This window comes from Enoplosus armatus, chromosome 3 (genome assembly GCF_043641665.1).
Source record: "Enoplosus armatus isolate fEnoArm2 chromosome 3, fEnoArm2.hap1, whole genome shotgun sequence".
Taxonomy (NCBI): domain Eukaryota; kingdom Metazoa; phylum Chordata; class Actinopteri; order Centrarchiformes; family Enoplosidae; genus Enoplosus; species Enoplosus armatus.
In genome coordinates, this window is record NC_092182.1 from 4804422 (window position 1) to 4829584 (window position 25163).

General features: G+C 43.8%; 1 protein-coding gene across 7 annotated transcripts in view; it reads left to right on the forward strand.

Moving 5' to 3' along the window:
• Window positions 1-792: 792 nt before the first annotated feature.
• The window catches only part of foxp1b (forkhead box P1b), a 76540-nt gene continuing 52169 nt past the window's right edge, over window positions 793-25163 (forward strand). For 4 of the 7 annotated variants that reach the window (XM_070901937.1, XM_070901936.1, XM_070901935.1 and 1 more), the window contains exons 1-2: window positions 793-951; window positions 17617-17622. In XM_070901937.1, the coding sequence (XP_070758038.1) occupies window positions 793-951; window positions 17617-17622 (165 nt within the window). The remainder of the gene's footprint in view (window positions 952-17616; window positions 17623-25163) is intronic. The other 3 variants (XM_070901930.1, XM_070901934.1, XM_070901932.1) reach the window with 1 other exon arrangement.

Sequence of the window (25163 nt, forward strand, 5' to 3'; positions counted from 1 at the left end):
TTAGAACATAAAGCAAAAAGCATGTAGTGACACATAAAACAACACTGTTATCCTTTTGAGTTAGACAAAGTTCTAAAAGACAACAGTTTTCTCCAAGAGCTCAAAGGGGTTTGTTTATATTCAGACCTGTATTTTGGTGTTAATTGAGCACCCCTGAAGGATTTGGCTGTTTTCGCTCGGCCTCGGATTGGATGTTTCTCATGGAGATCCTTTGGCAGGCCTCACACAGTCGCCCTGTTTCCCATTAAAAAGCCATTCTGCCGTGGTTCTTCTGGGAGCCATGCGAGTAAATATATCCATTTCCATAGAAAGTGTTTTGTTTTGGAGGTCCAGTGTTTTCTTGGGCTCCTCTGCTCTCACTCAACTCAGGTCGGGTTCCTCTCCGATGTGTGCTGGACCCCAACCCCTGCATATGCCCCATAATGGAGAACACAAACAAAACCTGAGTCCCCCCCTCTCTTCTCCAGCCCAGTATGGACTCATCTGCACCGGAAAAGACAAAACAATGGAGCAGTTCATTATTCTCTGAGAGCGTGTGTGTGTGTGTGTGTGTGTTTGCCTCATTGCATATGCTACAAGCAAACAAACAAGACACGGGGAAGCACAAACCAACAGGGAAACCTGCAATAAATGAAATTGTGTGGGAAGGATATGACAGATGTTTATAGTTTGGCCCAGAGTTAAAATGCGACCTCATTGCTGCGTGTTTTAACAGCTGCTTCTCTCCTGTCTCCTCCTTCTGTCTCTGTCCCTGTTTTCTCTCCTCCGCGCCTCCTCTCAGGTTTTTAAGTCATGATGCAAGAATCTGGGACGGAGGCGACGAGCAACGGACCAGCCAATCAAAATGGAGCAGCGAGCGTGGATGGCGGGCCCAGGGAGGGACGTCCCAAGAGCGCCACGCCGTCAATGGAGGTGACTGCAGCTGACCTCCTGCATCTCCAGCAGCACCAGGTAGACCAGTCCCCCTTTCACACCTGTCTTTGCGTTATTACGCCATGTCATCAGCAGGCTCGACCCCTCTCTTAAAGTGCCACTTAATATTTAATTCCACCAAGTAAATCCACTACATAAACACATTATTATTATTATTTATGTATATTGAGGCCCTTTTTGAATATTTAAAGAAGGGGAAGTGCTCTCTGTGATTGTGTTTGGTTGTGAGCGTGTTTATCGTAGCATGCAGCATCTGCATTTTGGTAAAATATTCATCATGGTGTTCTGACATATTTTAAGTATGTAGGTGCCACAGGATTTTGTAGACAGTTAAGAAAGCGTGACATCCAATGGGATGACAGCATTTTCCCCTGGCTCATTGTAAACACGCCTCACACTCACAACTAATGCCGCACTCTGCGGTGTTAAGTGTTAGGTGCGGAGATGCACGCCGGCGTCATCGTCGGCGAAGCTCGCAACATTTTTCGCCGTCTCAGACTTGAGGCAAACAGACAAGCTCTTTCTGTTGGTGTCAGCGTTATGTGTGGCACACGACAGCGTGGTTAAGGAAACAACATTGAAAAGATCAGCGTGTCTTCTGCTATCTTGGTCTGCCCGACAGGACGACTGGGGTTGTTGTCAGGAGCTGTTTGGTGATGATGCGCAGGCCCTGTGCCGCTGTCTGTTGTCACAGCACATCCATCAGCATCTGCGCAGGGAGGGCAACAACAATGCTGCAGCGTGGAGCACGGGAGATATGACGCTGTAACATACAGAGCCCAGCAATAATTCAGTGTTATCATTTATCATCTTTCAGCAGAATAATCACGGCATTTATGATGATATGATATTGTGACACTGCGATACGCAGTTCTGTTGTCAGGACTGATGATAACCAGCACACTCATTCATATCTCATTTTGACAACACACAAGTATGAAACATTTTTCCTAAATAGCTTAGCATTGTGAAAAGTCATTGCTTGACATCTCACTTGATGCAATACGCAGGTCACAGCAGCCCATAATCAGCTGTGCACATACGTTTCATCATGGTAAGAAAGATAATTAATTTCAAGTGTATTGCTCAGTCCTACTTATATATCACTTGAGTAGTAATATGACTTCATAAGTGATTACTTTTGCATCGTGATTAGTCATATATTTTCATTATTTTAATCTTTTACACACACTAAATTTAGAGAGACATACAACACAGGCCAAATGTGTTGTTCTAGATGTCCTCATTGTTTTTCATTTTTCAGGGTATTAAGTGGGACAGTATTGGAATAAACACCAGCGAAGAAGTGTTAGCTGGTCACTAAGTAGAAAGGGTGTGTCAGTCCTGCTCCTCAGTCTCAGTTGTTAGGCCTTTAGGCTTTACCAGATCTGCTCTTCATCCCCACTACCCCGGCTCCAGACCCCAGTCCCAGACCCCACCTCCCGCCCACCTTTTTTTTTTTCCAGCTCAAAATGAGCATGTCGTCAGTGAGAAAATCACAGCCATACTGAATTCATTACTGCAGTAGTCACACAAAACCATGGATAAAATTTCAATAACTGCAGGCCACAGTTGAGTAAACAGTTGCACTGAAACTTAATTCCTGTTGACTTTTCCTTCATTCTTTGCCAGGGGCACATTCTGATTCGCTCCGCAAAGACAACAGGGCTACAACTTTGATGAATTGACGCAGGGGGAGAGAGGGAGAGAAAAGTGTCACAGATGTGCACTTGACACCGAGAAGGGATGGAAATAAAGCCTCCCCGCTAGAACAGAGCCAGTCGCCCAAAGCGTGGTCCCTGTTTTCGAGTCATCCACAAAGAACTACGGCTCTCCAGGATCTGCCCTGGCATTTACAGGGAGGGAAAACGAGCAGCTCTCTCCTTCCCAATTCAGTCGCATTTTCTCTCTGCTTTCTACGTAGTAAATAGCAAGCGCTTTTTTTGCTTTATGCCTCTTGAACAAATCCAGCGGTTAATTTGTTTGGCCTGCGGTTGGAGTTGAAACAGAGGGAGGTGTGTTAATTGTTGTGTATGATAAATGGCGCATGGATGGGGACAAAGGACGAGATGTCTCACTCTCAGCTCCCGACACTGGGCTTTGATAGGCTACTTCCCAGGGTAGTGTTACTGGGAAGGCAGGCAGGCAGTCTTTTTATTCTCCCATTAGACGAACCCAGGATTTTCACTCATGCACCATGAACCATGTTAATTGTCCCCAGGGCATTACGATCTTCGCTCAATTACTTGATAACTTTTTACTTTTGTGGCATTTTCACAGTCTTTCTTTTAAGTTCTTTTGCGGCTTGCACTAATACGCCTCTAACTGACGCGCTGAGGGGTTTTTCTTTTTTTTTTTCTTGCATTCTTTGTTCTCCACAACATCCAAGATGCTATTACCCTCTTTAGGTGATGCAAAAATCAATCTAAAATCTTCTCAGAGTCAAAGCGCAAACGTCTTGAGAGTCCCCTGAGTGAGCAGGAACAACAAACCTGGCAGTGGCATATCATTTATTCTTATTAGGGAACATAACTATGAAAGACAGTCCTCATTAATAAAGATGGGGGATGAAATAATTGTAATCTGTTTGATCATCTTGATTCTGACAGGGGAATTCATCTTGTAGACTAGTCAGATTTGGGGGAAGTGGACCATAAGCTTGATTTAAGCATCTCTATTAGTAAGCCAAGTGCTGTTTGCTAAGGAGTAAGGATGCAAAGAAGAAGGCGCCGTCTCTCGTCTTTTTTCTCTCTAACATGCTGTGGAAATTTAACAGAATTCACTTTTTGAGGAACTCAAAGTGATATCTGTGGTGTTGTAATGCTTAGACGTTTGGGTGTGCATCTAGATGTTTGTTGTGCGCCTCGTAGCTTTTTTTCAGGCTGCGCTCAGTTGTTTGCAGTCGCTTGTGTATAATAAATGAGTATCTCCTTTTTTTTTTTTTTTTTTTTTAAGAACGTGAATGTAGTATTTTATTCATAACATGTGTGTTTGCCCCAGAAGTATGCTGAGTATGTTTGTTTTCTCTGTGTTTTTGTTTGTGTGTTGCAGAAGTTGTGGTTTTAACGTTATGCGTATGAGGAAGTGAAGATACTGTAGGAGAGAAAAAAATTAACAAACAACAGTACGCAAGAGGAGTGTTTTGCAATAACCTGTTTTGTGATTTGTGATTTAAACGATTTTGTAACAGGAAGTTGTGCTGCGTGGCTGTTGTAGTCAAATAAACACGCAGTGACAATAATGATGTTGGGGGACTTTGTGTTAGCTTTGCAGCTGCTGTCTTCGGGACGCATATTTCCTGTGATGTGTGGTCAATTTCAGCAAAGCGCTTATAACATCTCACATGTTTAATCATGCAAGTGATTCCTTCACTTGAAATTTGGTTCAACTGATACAACTGTAGAGCATTAAATATTAATATCCTGTCTTTTAGGGGAGCCCTTTTAATCAAGTTAGAGTGATTTCTAAAATATCAGCCTGTCTCTTCCGCTCAGTGATACTGTACAAATATGCCCCAACAATATCTCAAAAGAAAAAAAAAATAAAACAGACATGAATAATTGCTTTTTTTTATTGCATACACAACCAGCATAAAGTCTGCTTTGTCAAACAAGTGCCTTTAAAGCTTTGTTGCGTTATCGCAAGATAAGGCCAGCCAATTATGGGTATTTTTTTTTCTTCTCTGGCTGCGTGGTGGAGGTCCGTCGCGTTGCGTGTGCAGGGAGGAGAGAGAGTGACACGCATAACAGTGGCCGCAGAAAGAGCTGAGCGGGCACAGGTTTCCTGTTTGCATAATGCAGGGGCTTACACGGTCCCTTGTGGGGACTTGAGAAGGTGGAAATGCACGTCTTAGCCACGGTCCCCGAGCTCTGTTCTGCCAGGCTTCAGGGGGCAGTGCTAGATGATAAGCCTCGCCATCGCAGCACACTCAGACATGTACACACACAGATATACAGTACATGTATGAACACACGGTTTTCTCAGACAGAATAGAGGCCCAAAGGCCAGGCCTGCCCGTGCAGGGCCTGCTGGTTTCTGGCGTCCGGTCCACTTTAGGGGCTAATGTTCAGGCTGAGAGAGTTAACAGGGTGAGGTCAGGGAGGAGGTCAGAGTGCGTTTGCTGCCTCAGATCTCTGCTAATCGCATGTATTCTGCCGCAGAGCTGAGGGCAAGAGGCAGAGAGCACTATGCCTGGATCGAAATATGGTGTTTCACAAGAAGAGCGCGGCCTTATCGCCGCACTTCTGAATTGAATCCCTGCCAGCATCTCTGTATTTGCTCTACTGCAGAATTCTATATCTGTGCAGTGCAGTGCTGAATATTCGACACGTGCGATAAAGGCCTCTTTGCTCGGGGTGCTTTCTGACCAATAGCTGTGGTGCATTATCCTAATGAATGTGTGCTTCCTTCCTGAGCCATGTCATCTAACTCACTCACACGTACAGTTTGTACATCCATAGAGCAGATCACGCCGAAAGGATCTGGGTTCACACGGTCTTGCTGTATGTGCTCCTCCTTCTCTAGCAGCTCTCAGGTATCCTCATGTATACTGTTCATATTGTCACAGGAGGCCGTGTCGAGGCTCCAACTTATTGGAAAATCTGGCGGAGAGGATAACATCAGTGTTATGACACTGCATATTGCCCCAAATTGCTTTATTGGTAAAATGATAGTGCTCGTCCAATTTGAATAATTTTATGGAATTCCTCACAGAACAGTTTAATTATGTTATCACACAACTGGCAACATCTGTCTTTATACCACAGCACATGACAGTTTTATTACAGGCTGAATTTCTTTGCTGGTTCTGGCAATTGATGTGTGATCTGATTAATAATCACACAGATGGAGGTTAAAATTGAACAGTGATGTGCTGCTATGTCGAAAGAAATAATTATTAAAGGGGAAAAAAACACAGCATGTGTCACTGAAAATATCACCACTATTTTTACACAGGCTTGAGCTTCTCTCACTTGAATCATAAAATCCTGTTTAGTCTAGGTGCAGCTTTTCAAATCCTTTTGTCACTCAGGTATTTGTTAGTGGGTTTGGGAGGCAAACCACCCAGCACCTCTCCTTTGTCTTATGGATGCCTTCCAAGACAGCCAGCCCGTGAACTCATCCATTTTGTTGAGTCTACCTCCAGCCGTCGCTCTCCAACTGGGATGAGATGAAGCGCAGGTTGCATGTGTGCCGAAGCCATAGTTTAAAATAGTTGACTGTTGCTCGGGTCGACATCCTGTTTACACACCCTGCTTATGTGGGCAGCAGGAGGGGGATCACAGGAGTTGTTTGACATTGTGGTAATCAGATTGGACGCACACACACACACACACACCTCACAGCTTAGTTTCCATCTCATTCCAGCGCAAAAGAGAAACAGAAAGTGTGTTAACATGCATTTGAGTTATGAGCTTGTTATGGTTTCTACAGGAACATGAGAGTCACCACCTGGTATTAAGAATTGGTCAAATCAGTCCAGTTTGCCCACCAATCACATCCACTCCACAGTTTCACCTCATTTAAATGAAAGGAATTCATATTCTGGGTCATTCAAAGTCCATGATTAAGATCAACCTGAATTCTAAAACATTTCATTTCCGATTTCTAAGGGGCGTTATCAACGGGCGCAGACCAAAATGCCTCTGGACCCAACTGGACACATCTTTCTTGTGCAGTTGTTTGTCCTCTTTTAGAGAAAATATACCATCCAGTTCGTTGAATACTGATGCAGTGGTGGATTCAACAGAACGTTCCACATCACTGGCAGCCATCTTGGTTGTTTACGAAAATGCGTCAGTGGCGCTCCTCTGTACAGTCAGCGTATCAAAACCGCCCCATATTAGATAAATGGTTGCGATTGGCTCGACCCGGGCTGAGAATCTGTCTGAACGGGAGGGGGGCCAGACGCATCTGCCAGAGCAAATAAAACATGAGCTTGCAGACTCGTTTGGTTCCCAGGCTACAAAATAATAGTAGTAGTAATAGTAATACACAGCCTGGTTGTTCTACAGAGTCACATCACTATTTTATGCTGCAAAGTTTTTCTTTCACTATTACTGCTGCACAGTACCTGAGTGTGTCTGAGCGGGCACAGTTCATTGTTATATTTGTCAAAACACTCCTTTTCCCCGTCCACCCTAAACACAAAGCGTTTGTGAAAAGCTCTGTTTTTGGGTGTAAAAAACAGTTAGTGGCTTAGTGTGGACAGAAGGCCAAAATGAGAGAAGATCATGCCTTTTCAGATGTGGCATTCAAGTGTGTGAATTAGTGTGGATTTCTGCATGACAAAGATGGACAGCTAAACAATGCCCCAGCATCACATCGTCAAGCAGATTCTTTACCTGACATATTAGCTAAAAAACTGACCACTGATCAGTTGCGTATAAACTGGGGTTTTAGAATAATTAATAATAAATAACAGACGGTCGCAGACACATGTAAACGCAGCATCCGATTCCGGGTCCTAAACTGACTCCTCATATTAATCTGGTTTCTTGTGTGTGTGTGTGTGTGTGTGTGTGTGTGTGTAAACGTGGTCTCTCTTTAAGGCTAGATATATTGCGTGTCCCTGTAGAAAAATGTGTGGATGAGGAAACCTCTCAAGGACGTGTGCACGTACAAATGCCTCCCATGTAAATGATGCAAGTGTATGCTGGTATCATTAGGAAGAGTGAAGTGGCTCTCATTGTGTGGCGCCCGGATGGTCTTTGATGGCCACGGCCGGCGTGTTTGTGCTGAAGTGGGCAACTCTAAACTTTGAGCAGGTGTCTGAAGCAGCTGGCTGGAGGCAGACAGGGAAACACGTCTGCGTCAGTCCAGTATTAAATGGCTTAGAGAGAGGCCTCGGCTAGCCAGAGGACTAATGCATCCTCAATGTTTTATTTAAAGTAGTGCCAACAACTGCTTCTGAATGCTCCACATCAAGACACACACACACACACACACATAGGCACACACACAGGCACACAGAGTAATTTTGTGCTGTTTAGCTGAACAACTTGTGTGTTTAGTGTTGTAAATAAGTAACCGTTTTAACAGGGCCTCCGGAGACTGTGGTTGGGAAAGTACACGCTCAGACATGACTGGCTTTAATAGCCATTGTCAAAACACTGTTTCAACAAAACCCTTTCTTCACCCGCTTGGAATGTTTACATTTAGCTGAATGATAATGCCAATTTAAGGAGAAGCTATTCTTTAAGGATCGCCAGTCTGACCCAGTTTATTAGGGATAGACTTAAGGATGCACAATTCCTCTTGGGAAAACATTCAAGCGCAGGGCCTATTCATTTTTAATGAGAGCACTACTTTAAAAACTTCATAGAATTAATATGTATCAGTGAAGTCTTTCCTGTGCAGAAAACTTCAGGGTAATTAATATTCATAGGCTGTGCTTGTTAACACCCCCAATGCTAGTGCAATGTAGATCCAATTAACATAGAATGGACCCCAAGGATTTGGGCAGATAAGGGTTAAATGAGCTATTGAAATTGAAACTGGGACTGTCTCCTCTTAAAACACTTATTTGTTTCAATAAGCCCTAATCCTTGTTGCAGATTAAGGCATCTTTTGGGTGCACACGTGAGCTGGAGCCTCCGTATGTGCATGCAGATTGTTGATGTGTGTGTCGTGTGCATGCGTGTTTAGGTAAACGTGTGTGCATGTGCGTGCATGACACATGGAAGCATGTGCACTTGCTTGTATACATGTATGCATAGAGGGCACCACCTACACAGCCAGGCTAATGTGAAAACCCTGTAGCGCGCCTGGCTTTTATATCTTATTCATAATCTCTTGACACAATGTGGGCAACAGACATCAGTGTTGATTCTTGGCGTCAGCCTGCAAGGCCCTGGCCAGGCTGGGGGGGGGGGGGGGGGGGGGGGGGGGGGGGGGTTCTAAGAGGAGCTAGGTGATGGTAGCAAAATGCCTGTTTCCCACCTGCTGCCGTTTGTTAGCACACTGCAGATATCACTCCCCAGAGCATCCTGTGACAACTGTGCCCTCCGTGTATCAGCTCCAGAAGGACTCAAATTAGGGACTAGATTTAGGATGGAACTGGGAGGAAAGTAGGAAAGGAGAGCAGAGTTGTTGTTTTGTTTTTTACCTTACCTTTGACTTTATTTTCACTTTTTACTATAGCAAACTGAAATCAAGTCAGGGAAAGATGATTTGTTTACCTTGAGGAAAAGAAATGAAAACTATAACCTGCCTGGAACTAAATGAGACTGGACTTTAACATTTGTGATGTGAAAGAACTGTCAGACGGGGCGAGGACAGTTTAAGAGTCAAAAGAAGACTGATCCAAAGTGATCTACATCTTTTAAGGAAGAAAAAAATAGAACATATTTTGACATGTTTGTAAATGATAACTGTTTGTATGCCACATGTTAAAGGACCCCCTGCATTGTTGTACCATCATCAACATTTCAAGGTTTAAAATATCAAGATATAATGTTTCAGCCAGTTTGTCCCGCTGTACCTCTTTGCTGTTTAGTTTCCGTTGGCCCTTTTTGAACAGTATTGCAAACTGTGGGATATGTAGCTCTGCATTGAAGTAAGGTAGGTTAACAAGAACATACTAATAACATAGTTATATAGTATAGGATTATATCTTGTGTAACTGTGTAGTAGTAGTAGAAATTTCAGTTGTCATTGAAAGTAGTGTACAGCGTATGTCCCTTTTCCTGTGACACAGAAAAGAAATTGACAGCTCTGTTTTTGGCTCGTGGGGTGGAATATGATAAATCACCGATGCTGATGATCAAATGAGCCTTCATTGAAGTAAATATGCATGGACAGCCACTCCATGTATAGGTCTCTTAGAGTAAATTTGATTGTTTGACATGTATTCACCCATCAAAGTATGTATCAGTGATTAATAACAACCCCCGCTGCGCGTTCAGCAGTGACATGGCCTCTATTTGAGAGAAAAATGGCACAGGTCGGTATTCACTGGTGAATAGCTGTATACCATTTAGAGAATGATATGCCATGATGGGTTGTCTCGTCATAAATAATAGTGATGGCACCTCCGCATCCTGTGAATGGCGTGTGCCATAAATACTTAGCCCGGCCAGAGACAATGGTTCATATAAATCCTCATGCAGCCCTTTTCTCTGTACAAAAAAAAAAGATATATATTATTTAAACGGACAGTAAAAACAAATGTTTTTTACTCCTCATTTGGCGGCAGAGAGACCTCCGGAGCAGGACAGTGTGTGCCGCTCCCTCACTGTGGTCTCTGATGCGCTGTTGTTATTTTCTTGTTTACAATCTTTGACATGATGTAATGGGATGGCTGTGAAAGTACTAGCCAGTAAATGGCACAGCAAATAAGACGGCCCTTTATGTCTCCCTCCCCCCCTTTTTTCCTTGTTTTCTCCCTGCAAACGGGGGAATATGTTCTGCATTTGAGTGAAGGAACATGAGCCTTGAATATAAGTAACTGTTTTTTGCATTAGGTACTCCCTGGAGGTAGGGGGAAAATATCATGTCCCTGCGTGAAATGTGAATGTGAAATCTAGCAGAAAGAAATATTTATGACCATTTTCTGCTTGATTAGAGCTGGATGACATGCCTTAGGAGACAGTGAGTGGACAAAAGGCAGCAGTGCTGCTTCTGGGCAGATGTTAAAGAAAGAGTTGTTTAGGGAGGAGGGCATTCGGCCCGGGGGTGCTCCGCGCGCACATCTTTGTGTGTGTGCGTCTGTGGGTGGGATGGGTTGGGCTGGGGGGTGTCGGGATTGAAGCATGGTCGAGGAAATCGAGGAAGTCCAACAGGAGAGCACTGGCGGAGGCAGATGCAGAGCACACAGGACCCATCACTGGCCTTGTTCTCAGACATACAAATTACAAGTAATGTCTCTCAGATGCCAATGCTAAGTTTTTTTTTAAACCACTAATATAACTGTGATACACTGGGAAACAAAACTAAACATCAGCTTGAATTGGACAGTTTAGGTGAACTGGGATTTAGTCCAATACGCAGTCAACTGTTTGATGTTACTGCAGTATTATAATTTACTGCTACTGTCCAATGTCAAAAACCAGACTACCTTGTCTTTGGCCTAAGATACTAAGTTACCACATCCTTTATACTAATCAGCACACAGTAATCTGTCAGTAATCAGTGCATGCCTTACATTGCGTGTTGATTCAGCACACTACTTACAGGAAGATGACCGGCCTGTGCTCTAAAACAACACAGATGAAACTCAAATGTTGTTTACTTTTATCTAATGATACTGAATTTACAATTCTGCTACTTCCTTTGGCCACATTAGCCCACATTATGCTTCAGTATTATCGCTTGATATGTTTGGCAAGTCATTGCTATCTGTATTTTTCTTAACTTGCAATATTTAGACACAATTATCCCTGCTTCTCATCATTCATCGGCTACTTTGCAACCCATATATTAAGGTTACACCTTCAATTATGCGTTCCTTTTAGATTTGTCTCGGCAGTAAATAACAATCACGAACTAAAATACAGCCACCCACCAGAGGACAACTTCAGGCTGGCTGAAGTGGCCTCTCTACCTCTTGCTTTGGAGGGGTCACTTGGATAACAGGCTCCCAGTTTGCTGTCACTGGCTTTTGTAGATCAGCATCAACAACAAAAAGTTTCCTTTTTTTCTACTTGTGCTGTAAATATTTTGATCCACATGTGTGCATGCTCTAGAGGTGATGATGAATTGTAATTTCACCTGGTGAAAAGTAAGGGACATTGCATTCACACAGCAGTATTTAAGCAGCACTGAAACAGCAGTTACCATTATTCTGCATAATACCTTATTATATATGTGCCTTTCAAAAGCCAAAATTGCCACTTAGAAACTTGATAGCGTGCGGAATAAAGCCCTCTGTCAACTATAACTTAATGCTGTTTGGTCTGCACATTAGCATATTTTATACTCAGTACATTAGATTAGCATAGATTGCATACAGTAATGGCAAGGGCCAAAACAAGGATTATTGAAAACCTACAGGGCCCACGCATGGATAATTGAGTTGTATGGCTGCACAAGACACCTGGTCGAGGCAATTTTGTATTTGCAACTGTTATTATGGCACTATATGTAATTCCGGGAGTGTGTTAATGTGTCATTCGACAGTATGTGCTCATGGCCAATCGAGAGATACTGTATGGGACATACGTATCTCTGTCTGCACCTATTGACACAACGTCCTGCCAGACTTGGTATAATATTTAGTATAATTAAACACATACTAACCATGGCAGGCCAGAGAGAAACCTCCCTGTAATCATCACCACTTGCAACAGGCCTATCAGTGCTGTGGTGTATCAGGACAAGCGGCAACATATAAATAATCAGTTAATTACTGTATTGATGCAATTGTCTCCGTTGCACAAGCAACCCATCTCTGGCAGCAGATTGATTGTGTTTAGACGGCACATGTGACAGGGGAGAAGCCACAGCTCTTAGAGCCATTTCCAATGGATCAGAGAAGTACAAAATTGAGAGTATGATTAATTTTTCAATTTCTCTCTGCGGATATCTAATAATTGTGCCCATAGATAGCCAAGGGCTCTTATTAAACATTAACATGCAAAAGAAAAGTTAGAATCAGAAAGATGGTATTTTGGATTGAATAATGTAAAATATCTGTAGGGCAACAGGGAAAGAAGCAAACTAGTCCAGGTTTATTCTTCAAATGTTTTCCACCACCGCAGTGCCTACTCCTAATTACTGAGCTCTTATCTGCACACTCAACACTATATTTATTTTTCCTCATTGCTAAATGCTAATTTCTCTAACCTTTTAATAACATATACATGTCAGTAATTTTTAAAAGGAATCATTAGAAATGTCAGTTGGACTCTGCCAGGATTGTGTTTTTAATTGGTATGTAACTCTACTGGACAGACAAGTTTTTATTTTTTAATTCCACTTTTTTGATAATTAATGTGAGTCTGTCTCCAGCATATAAATGCTCGGCTCTTTGATCTGGTAAAGGGAGTGTTGCGAGGCACATGGTTCTTATTAAAATATACCAGCGTGTTATCTCCCCTTGCTTTCCAGTAGAGAGACACTTTGCCTTTAAGAAGCCGAGCCTTAGGGGAGGAGGTTCCACCCTCAGGTCTCACTCTGTCTCCTTTTCTCTCCCTCTCCGTCTTTCTTGGTTTCTCCCTCCACTGTCTCCATCACTTTGCTCACTTCCACATAATATCATCTTCATCTCAGATAGCTGTGGCACAGGGGAACTGCATTTGTTGATCAGATTTGGCTTGGCTGACGCCTCCTCCCCAGAAGTATGGGGATGTGTGTGTGTAATGCTTCCCTGAGCCCGGCCATCGCCGGCTGATTGAGTGGTCCTGCCTGTCACAGGACAAGATAACCACATCAGTAAATACTCTCCACTCCTCAGCCCCTCACCAGCACGCCATCACTACCAGGGGCAGCGCTGCTCTCCCCACACACACACACACACACACACACACACACACGCATCTTGTGAATTCATTTTCAGCTCTCCTTTGTGTCATGAACATCAAAGAGCCCAAATCATGACATATATTTAGACCATTCGCTTATAAATCCATTTCTATCACAGCTATGAAGGATGCACATAAAAGCACATTCCATATTTAATACATGGGCATATTGTACCAGCTCTCTGCCTCTCCAAAGGGAATTCTGACTCAAGTTACAGTTAGCTTTTCTTCTCAATTTGATGAGGTCTCTAGCCGGTATCGCGCCACCAGATTCGGGTTTCACAGTGCGATCTTTTGATATTGCCCTCTCTTCAAAACATCACCGGCATCGAGGACGGATTGAATTAGCGATCTGCGGTATATTTATCTCGATCGGAGAGTAATTCCGTGCTCTCTGTCTTAGCACTCAAGCTCAATGAAAACAATAAAATGGTGTCCTTATCTTCTGGAGTGAAATCAAGATAGGCGCAGGAGGCTGTGAGTTATTTGTGGTGGATTTGAGGGAAAGGGGGTGGGGGGCAGGGAAGAGGGGGACAGGAAATGGACACCCCTCTCACATTACCTCTCGCCATACAGCGGGAGGAAGAGAGAGGCAGAGGGAGGCAGAGGGAAGGTTTTTTAATCAGCAGAAAGCTGTGCTTCTAATGTAAAAGTGTCAAAGATGGGCCTTAGCCCTGCAATGAGTGAAATCTGGTCAAGTCCTGTGTGTTAAATTGAAAACGGGGCCGCTGGGATTTGGAGGTGAGGTGACGGGGGACTCGCTGGTAGCAGCATCTTGGTCAATTATCACAGTCTCCTCTGCTCTGTTCTACTCGCGAGGCCTCTCCTCGTCTGTCTGGCCCACTACACAACCAAGAACACAAGGAGATGCTAAAAATCTACATTAGTAATGTTTCTGAAATGGTTAGTTTTTTGAGTGAAGTGATGATTCTTCCCTGAATGAAGCATTTTGCCCAAAGGCAGGTTTGCTTTGGATCGGGTCCGCAGGTGATTCCAAGTCTTTGCTTGCTGTATAACTCATGAATGAAAAACCGCAAACGTGCGCCTCTGTACCTCCCGCGTGCCCTGCCCGGAGGAGCTATCGAGCTGAATGCTCACGCTACGCGCTGCATGTCCTGGCGTATCCCAGCAGCCTCTCTGGCTGGAGAGAAAAGGATCACTTCCCGGCAGGTGCAATGTGGGGAGCCGCAGCTCCTGCCTTTTTTCGCTGACTCCCCACCAAGGGAAAAAAAAAAGAAAATTGTAAACTAGAGGGGGAAAAAAAAAGAAAGTTACCCACCACTCTATTTATATGTGTATGTGTGCAGTCTATTTTAACCACCTGAGCGGGAGCCAGGAAGCCAGCACTTGCCCCATATTTTAACCAGATGTTGAGGAGGGGAAGAAAAGCCCCACAAGAGTCTTGCAATCAAAATAATTATCTTTATGGGTGGATGTTTACAAAGTGTTAATGTGATATTCTGCAGGCGGACTAACTGAGTCTGCTTTTATGTGTTAAACACGATAAATGCCTCCGTCTATTAAAAGACCAACACCTTCTACTTTATATAGGAGCAATGCAGTTTATAGAAGTCTTTACAGCTTTCTTCAAAAGAGGGAAAGAACATCTATAGTCAGCCATGATCCTCCTCCTCCTCTCTGTCTCACCTCTCCCTTCTAACCACAATGAATCATAGCAGACAGGACGGACAGGAGTGGATGCGGCCTCTTTGATAGACAGTCAAAGAAGCACCAGCCGTGATTTGTAGCCACAGGGCAACAGTATTGCTGTAACCTGTCCTCTTGCCAAGCACTCATATCAGATGGAGGCATTAGGTGCAGGCTGTTGAGCATATTTCCATCCTAATTCATATTCCGCAAGATCAAATTGTGATTTCTAATATGATTCAGTCTTTATATATTTATTTATTACCTGATTGGACAAGTCAAATTGAAATGTACAGTATGTAGGCTGACATCTAATAGAAATTCCCTCATTTCGCTTCAGGGGATTTTCTTTTTGTTTTTGGAGCACATTAGCTTTGGCGCATTGTAGTTTGACAGACGTTTTCTCTCAGGAATCGATGTTTAATTTGAACAATCACAAAGTGTGTTCTTTTGGTTCGCGGGGACGTCGGTGTCCCAGATGAATAAAGAAGTAAATGAGGGGAAGAAAAACAGGTAATTATGCCGAACCAGCAAATGAATGACCCACTGACCCTCGGCCCTAATTGATTTTGTAGAGGCAAATGGTTTTTAGCGCCCATTTTGATGTGTTTTTGTTAACTTTTTTTTTTTTTAAATGTAATTAATTGGTTATGTGAACAAAGAATCAAATACTAGAAACGGGGTTGCAGGAAATCTGTCTCTTCCATTTACCAGCAGGACAATTATAGTTGGCAGCTCGTGCTTTGTGGAATGATGTCATATCCTGGAAGAAGACTTCACCTCCCGCCAGAGTCATTACGCCCACAATGTTATTTAGCTTTATTTACTGTTTGAAAACCATACATGCGTAACATTAACATACTGCTGACTGTTTGGTGAAATAGGTACGCTTGTAGATACACAAATTATGCAAATGGAAAGGTGGGGGGAAAAAAGAAAAAAGCAAGCAGCAGCTGTGCGTGTTTCAGAAATAGCCTTGTTCACAGAGTGCCGGCCCTGGGTCAACCTCACAAACCGTTGCAAATATGAGGTGGTCAGTGAGCGTACGCCAAGTTACAGTGCAACGCTACGTCTGGGCGATGACATGTGCTACTTTGCATGTAAATTCTTTTAGCGATTCACCTCCAAGTGAACCCGCGGAGAGCGATTCTGGTGCTGGCTTAAAGACAGAGGTGTGTTTTTATGACTAGGTGAGACACGTCCTCTCCAAGGCCCTCAAGCACTGTATCCCTCTACCCTCCCCTTTAATCACTGTATCAACCGCTCTCATAAACTCCATGAGGTGTGTATTAGTGTGCGTGTGTGTTTCCGTGTGTGTGTGTGAATGCCATGTATATGCGTCCGTGAGCATGTGCCCTTCCTTGTTTCCCCCTTTTTTAAACTTAATCAGCAAAAATAAAAGCCGTTGTAAGCCAGCTCATATTAAAGAGGTGATTATTGGTAATAAATACTTTTTATACATACTTATTACAGAGGCAGTTTTCTTCTTGCGCTTAATGAGAGTAATTTGATTTGCTTGAGAGATTACAGTTTCCTAGAATTAATGCGGCAATCCCCATTCCAAGATAGAGTGAGATCTAAGATTCTTCACAGGTCGTGTGCTGCTAGATGCACCCCTCTCACATAGCAGCTAATGGAGTTGAACAGCAGTCTGTCATCCCCACCGCCACCCATCCCCCCCCTCCCCAGCAGCTCTATAGCCCACATGCCCTTGGTTCCTGCAGTGCTTGTTGTTTGGGCTACTTCTGCCACCTGCATTTTACTTTTCATTCACGCCAACCGCTACTAAGTACCTCTTTCTGAAAAACAGGGGGGTGGTGATTTATTGTGTATATGCAATGTTCAGCCATCAATGACAATTCAGCATCTGGGAAAATTATTCACCCAACTGCGCTAATTCAAATGGTTTTAAAGTTGCATCAGGATGTGTTTTTAACCACCGTTTTTTGTCCCCCGTCTATCCCCCCAGTTTGTCGTTGTTTAATATTTCCATCACATGTTTATGTAAGCCCTCCGAGCTTAGCGCATAACTTAATTTGAGTTGTGATCATCTCCTCCAGCGACATTTATTGAAGCCTGCAGCCTGCAGGTCTCAGCGCCTAAAGCTGAAGGTGGCTCAGGCAGATTGAGGGCGGCCAATTCTGTCACCGCACTACACTCCGCATGTTAATTAAGCTTGAGGTGGTTTGGAGAAGTGCTTACACTCAAAGGATTTTTTCCCCCTATGACTTATTAGTCCATAAACACTCCAGAAAAAAAAGGTGCAAATGTAAGTATTTGTAAATCAGAATTGTGAGTACTTCTGAAGTTTTTATCTTTAGTGGTAGATAGACTGTGTTAGTTAGAAATGGCACTAAATGTTCAGCAAATGTTCCGGCCCTTCCTTGGAGTTACTAACATTTATTTCCTGATTCAAATGCTCAGTTCTGAACAGTTGCTTTGTCACAGACCGTGATGGAATACTGCTCTGCACTGGGCTTCGTTCCACCGATGTGTGATAGTCAGGTTCATTAATCCGCTAGTTTACTTGAGAGAAACATGAACTGCAAGCAGTTCGGTTGTTGCCATTTTTCAGCAACAGGTGAGGTTTTGTAAATTGAATGGCAATTGGCTGCAACTTTAGGTCATGGTGTCACGTGAAACAGTTTTGCTGGTTAGCCCCATGTTCAGGCCCTCACCTCAAAATGCGTTTTTTTATAACTTCACATGCTTTCCACAGAAGATACAGGAACATTAAACAACCCATGTTAAGATTAAACATGATTCTAGATGAAGTTCTCTAAACCTTATGTTGGCACCAGAAGTGGCAATCCTTTGTTTTCCCATACACCTGCCACATCTTCCTACTATGTCAATAAGATTTGAAAGAATCCTTGAATAAGAAAAAAAATCAGTTCTTGAAACCCCCCAAAAAGGTGAGGCCCGCCGTGTGTCACATCATCTGCCTGTGAGACTATAACACATTACAGTCCAGTGTGACGGGTGATGACCCTGCTGGAGATTACTCCTCTTTATGGCCGGAGCAATCAGATTCCCAGCCCCCCCTCCCTCGCCCCCCTACCCCCTTTCTCTTCCCTTCCTTTATTCCTGGCGGCACAGGATCATATTACCCATCTTGGAATGACTTCAACAGAGACACTGCTATTCCCAGGGAGCTGTCTCTCCCCGCTGCAACTCAATCCATAGCCAATTGGACTGGCCCGTGATTTATAGAAAATCCTCTCCTTCGGAGGAACTCTCGCTCCACACACACCCACACACACACACTGGGAATTCTCCCTCAGCAGCTCATGATGTGTTAGGTCTCAGGTCAGGACAGTTCAAGGCAGTGAGCACCAGTGTGGAAAAAGATGTACAGTCGAAAAAAAACGAACAAAGCCTGACCATAAAGGCTACAATACGGTTGTTAAATGCAAGACACATGTTAACTTCAAGAAGAGAGATTTTAGTTTTAGTGTCTTAATGAAATCAACAGGACACTGTCTTTGGGCAGATGTCATTTCTAATCCATCTTCAAGGGAGCAGTCCGAATTTGCTTTGGGCAGCGTCTCGCTTGTTGTCTGTATTACTGATTAGTGGGATTATTCATGCAGATGAGTTACTTTTGCATCCACACTGAGTTAATCAACATGCCCTGTGGCATGCCGAGGCACAAGAGTGGTCAGCTGACAGCGCAGGCCGTCAAGTTCAGGCCTCCAGCCCTGTGACTCTCCATAACTGTGATCGCTCTCCCCACTCCTGAGCACTATTCTATAGTTGCGTGTAGACTACATTCATCTATATTCACCACAACTAAATTGGAAGATTTAGGGGTTTTACTGGACGTATCCCGGAAGTCTCGGGTGTATCAATAATGTTGAGTCCTCCGTCTATGAGACCAGGGCAGATGGATCTTCCCATTCTAAACAATATCATTCACTCATGATAAAATCTGCTCACAGTATTCTAGGTCTCACGCTGGGGTTTTTGGAAGCGCCTGCTTTCCCAAGCACAACACTCCCCGCTACAAAGTGATGCAACACTTCCAACGAAGATGCAATCGAGAAGGAGCACGTGTTTCCTAACAGTCCAATCTGAGTACCCTGCACAGTTGGCATGCCTCTGCCCCCCCCCCCCCCCCCCCCCCCCCCACACACACACACACTTTATCAATTTGACGGATATTAACGCCGTATTCAGTGGTGGTGCATCCCGAGGCATCATGTGCTCAGAACAAAAAGCTAAGGTCAGGGAGAGAGGCTGCTGCTGAGATCTGCCCGCTGCATTGTTCCCACATCATTTGTGCTTCTTTTTTTCCCTTTACTCTTTTTCAGCTCATTTTATCCTCCCCTCACTCTCATACCCCCCCCCCATTTCTCTCTCTCCATCTGCCTCTAAATGACACCTAAGCATTGACTGCTCCTCCGACTGATTTGCCTGCGTGTGACCTCCCTCCTTTAGTAGAGCCATTCACAGGCAGTGCTAAAGTAGAATGGCTGGCTCTTGGCGGGTAGACATAAGAGAGACAGTGACACGCGGCTGTGCGCTGATAGACTTTCCACTGGAGTGGATTAAATCAGCATCAGGCTAGTGGAGCTGATTACCCCAATATGAAAATGCAGTATCTTAATGGTACATATTTTCATGAGGCAGCCCAGTTGCCTTTCATTTTGCAGCTAATATGTCTATTCTTATGAGTCATTTACTTCTTTAATTACCTTTAGCAGCAGATGCACAATGGTGTATTAATGTGAATGATTTTTACTGCCACTTTATCATACTGAGGCTATGAAGTTGAAAGGCGTAATTGAGGTGGAAGAGCGACTCGTGAGAGAAACAATATTTAGTTGACAGCTCCTCTTGTACTCTGGGAGGGTGTTTATGAGTTTACACCGCTCTAAAGCTGTAATAAACACAGCATTCGTTTAATAATGGCGGGGGACGGAAATGCTTTCACTCAGCTCCACTCGGTTATTGAATCCTCCCAGGAAGTTGTTTGGCATAATCAGACAACACTGTGTGCATGCGTGTGTGTGCTCACTTGCATGCTGTTGTGTGTGTCGCGTCGCTGTGTGTTTTGCATGCATTTTTTTTTTTTCCAGGGAATAACTTGTTTGCCGCAAGCAAAACCTTATTTGCTGTTCTGCGGTTTGCAGCATGTGCAACTCTGACAATCCATGTCATTTGCATGTGTGCGCGCGTGTGTGTGTGCTTGTGACTGCGTGTCTTGTGTGTTTTGTCTGCAGCCTGTGTACTTTCCTTGGTGTGATTTTCTGATCCGGACCACTCTGAATAGAGGCCTTCTTTAGCCATCTGTTGTTAAGCTGCTGGCTAAGCAAGGCTGGGGAATCCAAACAAACGGTGAGCACACAGCAAACGGAAGCTGTCAGGGCCTGCATAGCTGGGCTGACCTCGCTGGGTTGTAGGGAGAGGGGGGGGTTGGTGTTGGGGGGGGGGTTGACCCCTCTGTACCAGGCTCCGAGCGCCCGAACCGCCTGGTTGGGGCTCTGTTTACCCTCCCCTCTGCACCTCCTGCAACCTCTGCCTCCTTCTCTGCAGCATTCTCCTCTTTTCCACTGTCTTTCCATCTCCCTTTTACCTCTCTCTTCTCTGTTTCACACTCTTATTCTCTTCCCCCATCTGCCTGCCCCCCCCCCCTCTCCCGCTTTTCACTCCACTCCCTCCATCATCAGTCCTGCTTCACAGCCCCCTCTCTTCTATCTCCACTCACAGTTAATAACTTTGCTTTCGTCTTGTTTTTCTTACAGTCATTTTTTTTTCCTCCCAAAAACATTTGTCAGGGTACTGCATTACCTGTTATGGGGAGAGAGAGATGGGGGGGGCGTTACAGGGGGGAGGTGTGTTGGACAGACAAAACGGGGTCTTTATTGAAGTCAGATTTTGTCTTATGTAAGTGCACGCACTGCCTTATTGTTTAAACGTGGATATTTGAAATGTTTAGCGTTGTCATAAATATTAATAGATTAGTTGAAAAGTGCAGCGAAGGAAGGGAATCTAATGGTTTGAAGTGGGTATAAAACGCTGATTTATTTATGTATTCTACATGAATTAGTTTGGAAATCTAAACACAGACTGGAGAGTGTTGTTGCGAGGGCTCTGTAATGCGCAAGGTTTGAGCATCGGGGCCTGTTTTCCATGTGGAGTGGCTTTTTGGAAATGGCATTAATTATATACTTACTGGGAAACCAGACTTTTCCCTGCTTTGCATTGCAGATAAACGTCTGTGTTGGTGAGGAAAAAGATAAAGAAAAAAAATGCAATTAATATAAATAGACATGATCCTTGCTGCTTATCCCCTTACATGTTTAAAAATCACCCCCCGCCTAAAAGTTAGAAAAAAATGATATGCATTTTAATTGAAATGACAAGTATTCCAAGTGAGTTCCATTACTATGTGTTTGCATAGTCAACACTCCTCTAACGCTGTATCTGCCATCAGTCATATTGTGAATATACAATCAGTCATACCCCCTTTTCTGGTATAATACATATATACTGGTTACAATAGCCCATATAATGTATGAAATGATTGGATAACTTTGCTGTCTTGGGCTGCCTGTGGAAGGACGTTACATTAACTTGTTAGCAAGACATGTGGAGGAGCCGGCTGACAGAACGACCTGGCCTCTTGGCGTGGTTAGGCCGCCGCCGGGGAGCAGAGGGCATTGTCTTTGGGAAAAAAAAGAAAAGGAAACAGCAGAAGTGATAAATGTCAGGTGAGTTGAGACGTGCGATCAGTCGGAAAGTCGAGCAGATAACCTTGACATTTAGGCTGCTGGTGTTGAAGCCCCCCCACAGAGGCCACAGAGTGAGACCAGAGGGGGCCCGCCGTCTCCCGAGCCGGACTACATTAAGAGCTAACCTATTAGTCGAGTTGTTGCTGGCTGTCTCTGAGCCACACTCTCTGCACTATTAAAGCCTGGTGAAACGTGGCCACTGAGTAAATACACTGAAGCACACACACACACACACACACACACACACAGATGCACATCTTGTTCCTTCTCCTTTTCTCTGAGTGGCCGCGGGGATCCGGTTACACCTGCTCGCACATCTTCTAGCAATTAGGAGCAATCTGCTTGAAACCATTTCACGTTCAAGGTCTTCCCCAGCTGTGGCAGGAGGAGCCGGACGTTTATAGAACTACGGAGGTCTCTCTGTTGATGGGCCTGAACAAACAACCATCTGACTCCCGGTGGAGGCACCCTGAATGATCCCCCCCCCGGACGTTTTCCCCTCAACATTTACCCACATCGTCTCTATTTTCTCCAGACCTTTTATCGCATTCCCTTACTATTTGTCTGTCATTTAGAAAACGTGATATGAGCGGCGTGTGTCTGTCACACTTGAGGCAAATTCTCCTGGATCCCTTTCCTTTATGCACAGTTAGATTTGGCCTGTCTGTGCTGGTTTTGGTTGTTACTGTGGGTCAGGAAAGTTGCATGCAATGAGGGAAAAGAGAGACATATCTGAAATATGTCGCTTTTTTTTTTTGTCGTAGAGGGAAAAGATGCAGCGAGGGATTCAGCAGAGAGCAGACTTGACTGTGTGGCAATGCTCTGAGCTGGGATTTGTAAGACACCCAGAGCTGGCTTTAGCAGCAGGAAACCCCAAAGCCTGTAAATAATCCACATGTGCAGACTGCACATAAAGACATCCAGTACTTAGCAGTTCCCTTATCACAGCGTGATAGCCTGGGGACATAAGAGACGCTCCTGCCTCTATTCACTAATATGGTGTGAAAGTAGATGCAGATAAAGCGCCTGTTGTTTATTGAGGAAGTTGCGTTAACATGGAGGAGAGGGTGTGAACTTTGAACACATTTGAAATGGGGAATATGAAAGAGGACTACAAATGACAAGGATACCAAATTGCAGCGGCTTTGTTGCTGATAAAACCTTTGTCATGTGCTGGAGGCTGTTTTCTAATCAAAAGCACCTGGAGGGTTCACTCCCACCATAGTGTGTGTGTGTGTGTGTGTGTGTGTGTGTGTGTGTGTGTGTAGACCCACAAACAGTCAGTGTATGTATGGTGTGTGTGTGGATATAGGCGTCTAACTGCAGTTGGGTGCTTATTCCTGTAACAAACTTGTTTCCAAAACAACCTCAGTTTTCACTTTTTTTCTGTTTTTTTAATGGTTCTTTTTAAGTAAACTTCAATGAGTGTGCATTTTACTCTTTATACATTAACAAGTAATATATACAACATAACAGTATGAGTCTGCCCAGCTGACCATTTTCCTTGCGTACAGAATCAGTCCTGCGGGCGGCCTGCTATATCTGGCCAGAACATTGTTCTTTTTAACTGATCAGTTTAACCTCACCTGTCACTTGCTTTGGACTGTTACACTAATTTCGCTTCACATGCCTTGTGCCTGTCGTCAGTTTCCAGTTTATCACATCTGCCTGGAGCAGCTCTAACACTTGCACGTCTATCAGGCGTCCAGTACCTTTTTTGTACGGAAGATCAAAAGAAGACGAATTCCAGAGGAGGAGGGGGGAGATAGAGGAGTGGTTGCTGTGTAAACACCGCGGTGACACTTCACAATAGGTTATTTTAGCTCAGCATTAGGCCTCTCAAAGGCATGCCAGCTCCAGTGGCCTTTTTAAAACACAAACACGACGGCAACATTCCTCAACGCAGAGCAGACCTCACTACGCGGGTTCTCAGCCCGCTCGCCTCTTTGTCTCGTTACTTTCTCTACTAAACAACAGTGTTCGCTCGTCTTGTGTCTCTGGCTTTCAAAAGTCGCACTGTAAAGTTATTAAGCCCGCACATCCAGGCATGTGCTGTCAGGCAAATTAACTGGAATCACATCGTCAAGACGATCATTGACAATGTTTTCAAGTGCTTGATGACATAATTATTTCCCTTGCTTTAATTGGAAGAATAATTTGATGAAGCCGTTGACATGAATAGTAGGAGGCCGTGTTAATAGCAATGTTGCAAAATGCCATCATTATTGAAATTGTCATGTGACTCCTCCGCTTTAATGCAGTTGTCATTATCCCAGGGCATGTAACTTTCCTGTTGTTGCCAAAAAGTGTATACAGAGACAGCGCTTACATACATGTCTGGACACCGTGGCTGTCAAACTCAGGTGTTTTCATTGCACGATTAATACTCTGCAAGCAGCCTCACTGTGAGCAACGTAATGGAATTATTTGCTGTATGTTTATATGACAACATAGTCGTAACAGTACCAATATTAGAGTGTTAGTGTACTTGTTAAAAGCCCCGTGTTATAACAGAGCACATTATTGCAGTGTCACATGTCTTTACCTTCTTGTGGACGATGGCAGTGAAGGAAGACTTCCCAGAAATGTATCTCTTCATCCATTACTGTCTGAATTTCCTATCATATCCTGTTGACTCAACTCTTCTTTTGTTCCAACACCCTCGGTTGTAAACCCAGACAGACACCCCGCCACACACACACACATTTCACTGCATGTGTCATCAGTTACAGGGGAAAAGAAAACAGCAAACTTTGTTTACTCTTCAGTGTACCCGTAATACCACGCCTCGGGCGTCGTGAATGGTTCTTTTTTCTTTTGAAATTTCCTTATGAATTGTCAGCGTTTCACCGTCTTAGTCATTCAAGCTAACTTTTAAGTCTATGATGGCGTAGTAGCCAGCACTTGAAAAATCGACACGTCATTGCAGATCAGAGCTGCTCATATACAATAATCACACTGCCTCACCCACATTATATTAATGTGGTGGATATTCTTTTTAAAACTGGTAACTAATAATATCCTGTTTTTACGTTTATTTTTAAGTTTATTCTTAGCTTGTTTTTTTTTAACTATGAGTGGAAATCAAGCTGAATTTGATCTTTTTTTTCCCTAATAAAGTGTTGAAAATACTTCATTAAAAGTTCAAGTTCTTTTAGTTCATTAAAAGACAAAATAAAAGGCCTTTTCGATTGTCAAGGACACTCCGACTTTTACCATTTTAAAATATTGGTCTGCTTTTGATAATCAAAAGGCTTCATAAACATCTCATCATGCTCCGTATGACTGCAGGAGACAGTCTCGCAATATCATCATACGGTGGTACTTTACCCGTGTCACTTCAGTTCCCATCAAGTTTTTGTTTGTGATTTTTCGACCAGGTTGT